The sequence below is a fragment of the Maniola hyperantus genome, chromosome 22, assembly GCF_902806685.2.
Source record: "Maniola hyperantus chromosome 22, iAphHyp1.2, whole genome shotgun sequence".
Taxonomy (NCBI): Eukaryota; Metazoa; Arthropoda; class Insecta; order Lepidoptera; family Nymphalidae; genus Maniola; species Maniola hyperantus.
This window is the reverse complement of record NC_048557.2, coordinates 5,295,605-5,302,678: the sequence shown is the minus strand read 5'-3', so window position 1 is coordinate 5,302,678 and position 7,074 is coordinate 5,295,605. Positions and strand designations below refer to the sequence as shown.

Sequence of the window (7,074 nt, the reverse complement as noted above, 5' to 3'; positions counted from 1 at the left end):
AAAAAGTTTGTGGGAAATGTTATATAAGTTTATTTGATGGAATTATAACTAAATTCGGTGTTTCGAGAGCGCGGTTAAGTTGGAACAACTTGTACCTATAGGTATAAGGATTTTAGAGAAGACCAGTTCTAACTCTGACCCTATTTGAATATTTTAGGTGTGATAGGTATAAGGTATTAGAGTATTCTTATTTTAAAAAGTAGCGACCACCCCCGGCTGCTCTCGACGAGAATAAATACTTACAATTTCAATGAGATGGTTTAGTTACTAAATTACCTCTCGATTAAAAAAGGTTTAAATGATTTATTTAAGTCAAGCAATTGGGAATGAGAAATAAAAAAAACAGAAAAACCATTTATTTCAAAATAGGTAGGTACAACAATATACTTAATCAAAAATGGTACCTATACTATACCTACTTTAATAAATTCACAATTAAGTCGAAAACCCTTTAGTTAAATTAAAATTTTACAAATTTATTTACATCGAAAAGCAGCTGTCTATCTCCTAGGTGGACTTAATATTTGATGACTTTAATATTCCGGATATAGACTTATAAATACTCGTTCCGGGATAAAAACTAGCCTATATACCTATCACTCGCCGGGATACAACCTACCTCTGTACTTTTCGTCAAAATCTGTAAAAAAGATTAGCTATACTGTGGTAATAAGATGACAGATACACATTTTCCAATATGGATTGTATGGACATTAGGTGCACTGAATTTCTTCTAGAATAGAATCAAGTGGACTTTTTACAAGCGCTTTCGAATAGTCGGGTAGTTTTAATTTACCACTGGTTCGGAATGCCGTGCTTCGATTTATTTATATAGTTTTTCTCTCTTCAAGTAGCAATTTACTCTCGTTTAATCAGTATTCCGTCATCACTTAGAAAATCAGATCCCGTTATGCCTCTGGCTTTATCGCTAGCCACAAAAAGGACTAAATCAGCTATTTCCTCAGGCTCTGATACTCGATTGAGACAGGTTTGCTTCGAAGCTTTGTCCCAAGAAAAATTCATGTCAGCGTTATCCAGGAAATCTGTCTTTACCGGGCCTGGACTGACTGTGTTCACTCTTATGCCAAGTGGAGCTAATTCCGCCGCAGCACATCTGCCAAAATGACTGACAGCAGCTTTGGAAACGTAATAGTTTATCATCCCTGGAATTGAAGGAGTCATTAGTGCTGAAACGCTTGATATGTTGACGATATTACCTTTAGTCTTAGCTAGATGCGGTGCTGCGAGGGACGTCAAATGGATAAGACCACGGACATTGACATTCATAATGGTGTCGTAAGCTTCCATAATATTACTATCATGTAATGAAGCCACGCGTCCAAGCCCAGCATTATTGACAAGGATGTCTATCTGCCCAAACTTCTTGATTGTTAGTTCTACTATGCGTCTGACGTCTTCATCCTTGGCCACGTCAGCGAGTATCGCTAGAGTATCACTAGAGCATTGGTCATGTACTTTGCCCAGCTTAACCTCATTGCGGCCAACTATCACCACTTTGGCCCCCTGGGAACTAAACGCCACGGCTATCGCCGCTCCTATACCAGAGCTGGCACCTGTTACTATGACAACTTTGTTCTTGAAACCCATATTACTTATTTTAGTTCTATTATACCAGTTTTAAATTGTTTGTACCACAATATGTCACTAAATACTATTGTAACCACGTTAAATACAGTCATTATAAACTTAGGTTTATCTTATATCACAATTTACTCTCGCATGGTAAAATGGTCCGACAGTTTAGTGGAATATGGTTTTATTTAATTTAACAACAAACAATTATTAATCTTAAGTGCCCTTAAAAATTTACATATATAATAGTTATTGAGATAAGTAGTGTTGCGGACGGGAGCTTCGAGCCACGCGCAGCGCTGGCGATGACTGACGCTGATTGGTCGACTGCCAACACCCCCGCTCCCCGCTACGCCTTCACCACCCGCAATCGCCTTGTCTCCCGCTCGGTATGACCGTATGAGCTTGCCGAGTGGGAGAATTAGATATAAGATCGATTTTGTTGTATAGAATCACACATGCGCTCTCCGACTCGAGCCCCCCCGCGCGTGTTCGCCCCTGTGTTTCAAGTGCAAGTGCCCTTGGATCATCAGTGCCATCGGATTGTTCCTGCGTTGTGTGTAGTATTAGTGTAGTTCTAGGATCCAGGTTCCGTGAGTACACTAGTCTAAGCGCAGCATAGGTTCACACCCCCGTCACCCAAGGGCGGGGACTCACATTAGGGCCACACCGTAGGTACCCACCTCCCTGCCTTGGCAGGGAGGACCTTTAGCGCCACCGGGTCCACTATGGGCCCCAACCACCCCGACCAACCCGCTCCTGGGCCCCATCAGGGCTCGGAGTTCCCCCAGACCTTTTACAAAGACGTCGACATGAGTGCTCTCATCGCCGACCTCGCGACCCGAGACCCCAACTACCTTAAGAAATTTAAGGTACATGCGAGTCGGACGCCTACGCGCTACGACCGTCCCCCGGCATCTCCTCCCTCGGCCACGGCCATGGAGGACGATACCCCGACCGTGACACCGACCGACATTAAGGAGCCTCACTCCAAAACCCCAGCCGGGCCTTCAGCCCAAAAACCGATCCCGACCAAGGAGCCTCACTCCGAAACGTCCCCAGCCTCCTCTGAAACAGAGGAATTCATGACGGTGCAGACGAAGGCCCAGAAGCGAAAGCTGAAGGCCTCAAAGTCGCACGCAAACCCACCTAAAAAGGTGGGCGTTGCAGCCCCTTCAGGGCCCGGTAACCAACCCACGACCTCCCAAGCGACCTCCGAGGAGGAGTCTGAAGACTCCCCCATGGAGGAACCGCCAAGGGAAAAAGTCCCTCCTCTCTTCATTAGAGAGAAACTGAGCTGGCAGCGTATCCTGCCACTATTAGACCAGCAGGGTATCTCCTTCACGAGTGCCCGCTCGACCGCAGTGGGCATCAAAGTTCAATGCCCAACTTCAGGCGACCATCGCCTTCTCACCAAGACTCTCCGTCAAGAGAATGTAGGGTTCCACACCTACGCTCTTCCCGACGAACGCGTTTTACGCGTAGTCATTCGCGGCCTTCCGAAGGAGCTGAACACCGACCACATAAAGACAGACCTCCTTTCCCAGGAGCTGCCAGTACTAGAGGTTCACAGGATGTACCATCCTAGAACCAAAGCCCCCTACGAGATGGTGCTCGTAACCCTCGAACTTACCCCCGCGGGTAAGAAAATCAATAACATCACATCGGTGTGTCGCCTCACGGGTCTTAAAATAGAGCCCCCCCGTAACCGCGGCAGGATGGGCCAGTGCCATCGCTGCCAGATGTACGGCCATTCCGCAAGGAATTGTTTCGCCCACCCCAGGTGCGTTAAGTGCCTAGGGGACCACGGCACCTCCGACTGCCCCAGGAAGCAACCTACCGAGGAACCCCCGAGCTGTGTTCTTTGCAGGTCTCAAGGGCACACCGCGAATTATCGCGGATGCCCTAAAGCCCCCAAGGAGCAAAAGCGAAGGGTCAAACCGGCCGGCCGCAAACCTGCTGCAGCTCCCCAACCCGCCCAGAAATTCGTCCCTGCGCCGGCTCCGGCCACCAACGCATGGGAAAAACCCCTTCCCAGGGCTAACCCCCCTGCGCCAAAGCCCGCCCAACCAGCCCCGGCCAAGCCCGCCCAACCAGCCCCGGCCAAGCCCGCCCAACCAGCCCCGGCCAAGGCTTCCGCGTCTACGCCTAAGCCCCAGCCCCAGCCAGAGCAACCGCTCCATACATCCGCAGCGGCAAACGCTGCGGATAATCTCAAATTAATAGAAACCGTCCTCGCCTCTATTGACATAGTGGAGATGGAAATTTTCGCCCGGACCTTCAGGGAAGATCCCAAAACAGCTATTACCCAACACTTGGGTCTACTCATCTCCATAAACAACCTTAAAAACCTATAATGGATAGTACAACCAAAGGTAGATTAAAACCTCACTCCTTAGTGGTCGCGTTTTACAACGCGAACGGCCTTATCGACCAAATGGACGAAGTCCGCGAGTTTGTATGTGCACATCAAACCGACATTCTCCTAGTGCAAGAGACCTTCTTGAAACCTAGTAGAAGTAATCCCAGAATTGCTAATTTTAATATAGTCAGAAACGACAGGGCCACTGCTAAGGGTGGCACTGCTATATACTACAGAAGGGCTCTTCACTGCACTCCTCTCGATCCTCCACAACTAACCAATATGGAAGCATCCATATGTCAGGTGAGTATGACTGGCCATCCGTCGGTCATACTAGCATCCGTCTATCTCTCTCCCTCGAAAGATCTGTTAGAAAGTGACATCCGCGCACTTCTCTCATTAGGAGACTCCGTTATCGTGGCCGGAGACCTTAACGCCAAACATCAAAGTTGGAATTGCCGCTCCCCGAACTCACGAGGACGCCAACTCGAAAGACTGACGCACCGCCCCGATCTTAACTTCATTGTTATAGCCCCTGACACACCGACTCGTTATCCAATGACCGACAATTCAACAGACAGACCGGACATACTCGATATAGCTCTTCTAAAGAACATCGCCCTTCAGGTGAGTCCTTTGGAGGTGCTGTCCGAGCTAGGCTCAGACCACCGTCCCGTCCTAATGCGGCTAGGACCCCCGCCCACCGCGGCCCCCCCGACCAAAACAGTCATTGACTTCAAGAAGCTCTCAGAGCATCTTAAGTCTATAGACTCAGTGCACATCTCTCAAATTCCTGACATTATAGGTAGTCTAGATGAAGCGCATGCAGCCTCACTGCACCTTACTAATCATATCCGCGATGCTCTAAGCGCCTGCTCCCGACAGATGCCGAACGGTTTCACCCGTCGACAGTTGCCGGACGACGCCAGAGAGCTCATCACCATCAAAAACGCTAAACGTAGAGCCCATGACGCATGTCCTAACGCCGACAACCGGAGAGAACTCTGGAGAGCCCAGAGGGAGGTAAAGGCTCGCCTTGCCGAACTCCGCGACGAACAATGGGACAGGAAGCTGAGTGAGCTCAAGCCATCGCATGTAGCCTACTACAGCCTGGCGAGAGCTCTCAAAGCCGACCCTGTCTCGGCCACTCCTCCGCTTTTACGTCCCAATCAACCGCCCGCCTTTGAAGATGTCGATAAGGCCGAATGCTTGGCCGATAGCTTAGAAGCCCAATGCTCCCCGAGCACCATCTCTGTAGACAAGTCCCATATAGAACTAGTCGAAAACAAACTAGCATCTATCTTCTCTTCCGCCCCAGGTGGCGATCCAATTCTCCCGACGAATAGCGGCGAAGTTCGTCAAATTATCAAAGAATTTCACGCCAAAAAAGCCCCAGGCCCCGACTCTATTAATAACAAAACTCTAAAGTTACTCCCCGACGTATTAATCAACCTCCTGGTTGTCATTTTCAACACCCTCATGGCGGGATGCTCCTTCCCCGACAGGTGGAAAGAAGCTACCGTTATAGGCATCCCCAAGCCAGGGAAACCTAGGAACCTCCCTACTAGCTACCGCCCCATTAGTTTGCTCAACACCCTTGGCAAGGTGTATGAGAAAGTCATCCTCAACCGACTTAGGTCCGTCGTAGAGGAGAAAAACCTCCTCAACGACGAGCAATTTGGCTTTCGAACCAGACACTCATGTGTTCATCAAGTGCACCGCCTCACGGAGCACATCCTTCTCGGTTTCAACCGATTCAAAACGAGAGGCATCCCAACGGGAGCCCTCTTCTTCGATGTAGCCAAAGCCTTCGACAAGGTGTGGCACGCCGGCTTGATCTACAAGCTTTACCATCTAGGCGTGCCCGAAAGACTCGTACGTTTACTACGAGAATTTCTCACCAATCGAACTTTCCGCTACCGTCTGGATGGAACCCTATCCTCCCCAAGACCTCTTCGAGCAGGAGTCCCTCAGGGCTCCCTGCTCTCGCCACTTTTGTACGCGCTGTACACCAGCGACATTCCCAGATCCCCTCATGTTCATATAGCCCAGTTCGCGGATGACACCGCTCTATACAGCTCCGACTTAAACTACCGGAACGTTAAAGCTCGACTCCAAAAGGCAGTCAGTAGCCTAGGCCACTGGTTCCGCCTTTGGAGGATAGAGGTTAACCCGGAGAAAAGCGCAGCAGTGCTCTTTCAAAAGTCCAAAAGGAAATCACAATACAAACTTCGACAGACTGAAATAACTCTTTACGACCGCCCCATTCCCTGGCAAACTAATACCAAGTACTTGGGTGTAACCTTTGACGACAAGATGAGCTTCGCCGCGCACATTCGTAGAGTCCGCAAGAACGCAGCGTATGTGCTCTCCCGTCTTTACCCCATGATTTGCGCAAAGAGCAAAATGTCACTTCGACATAAAGTCACGCTATACAAAACGTGCATCCGCCCAATAATGTCTTATGCCTGTGTTGCATTTGCACACCTGCCGCCCTCCTCTCTCAAACCTCTCCAAGTCCTACAGAATAAGTTTATGCGTACGGCCACTGACTCCCCGTGGTACATGCGCAACGTGGACCTCCACAGAGACCTCCAACTCCCGACAATAGCTCATTACTTTAAACAGCTTTCCAAAAATTATTTTGAGAAAGCCATTAGACACCCCAACCCCCTAATAGTTGAGGCAGCGACTTACACCCCTGACCGAAACGACCCCCCAGATAAAAGACGCCCTAAGCACGTCCTTAACGACCCCGACGATCAAATCATGACCGACAATGCACCCTATCTCGTAGGGATACACAATTCAACCTCATCACAGCGTCTTCGCCGGCGAAGACGAGGTCCCCGATTTCTAACGTCACCCGGACGTGGGCTCACGCCACGGCCTCGGGGGCGTACGGACTAACCAACAAAACCGACAACTCCACCCATCCCAACGTCATCCTAAGCCGTGGTCCGAGCCTCACAGGAGGCGCCCTTAGGAGGACGTTGCCCCCCGACCTCTCGAATTATTTCTTCGAGCCCTAGGGCTCACCCCCAGGCGGAGCTTCGCGCTCGCCAACCCCCCCGGTGACGCTGTAGCGGCCAATAGGGCCTACGCAGCATAGTCAATCC

The 7,074-nt window shown here is 49.8% G+C and overlaps 1 protein-coding gene across 1 annotated transcript; it reads right to left on the bottom strand.

Annotated features, from left to right (window-relative positions):
• Positions 1–341: 341 nt before the first annotated feature.
• On the bottom strand, positions 342–1,749 carry LOC117992772 (3-oxoacyl-[acyl-carrier-protein] reductase FabG-like). The gene has a single exon (XM_034980488.2). It carries the CDS (start codon positions 1,606–1,608, stop codon positions 859–861), a length of 750 nt encoding a protein of 249 aa, XP_034836379.1. The 5' UTR covers positions 1,609–1,749; the 3' UTR covers positions 342–858.
• Positions 1,750–7,074: the final 5,325 nt, after the last annotated feature.

Bases quoted from the DNA above. Each gene is read 5' to 3' on its own strand.
- LOC117992772 (XM_034980488.2), bottom strand. From the start codon at position 1,608: ATGGGTTTCAAGAACAAAGTTGTCATAGTAACAGGTGCCAGCTCTGGT.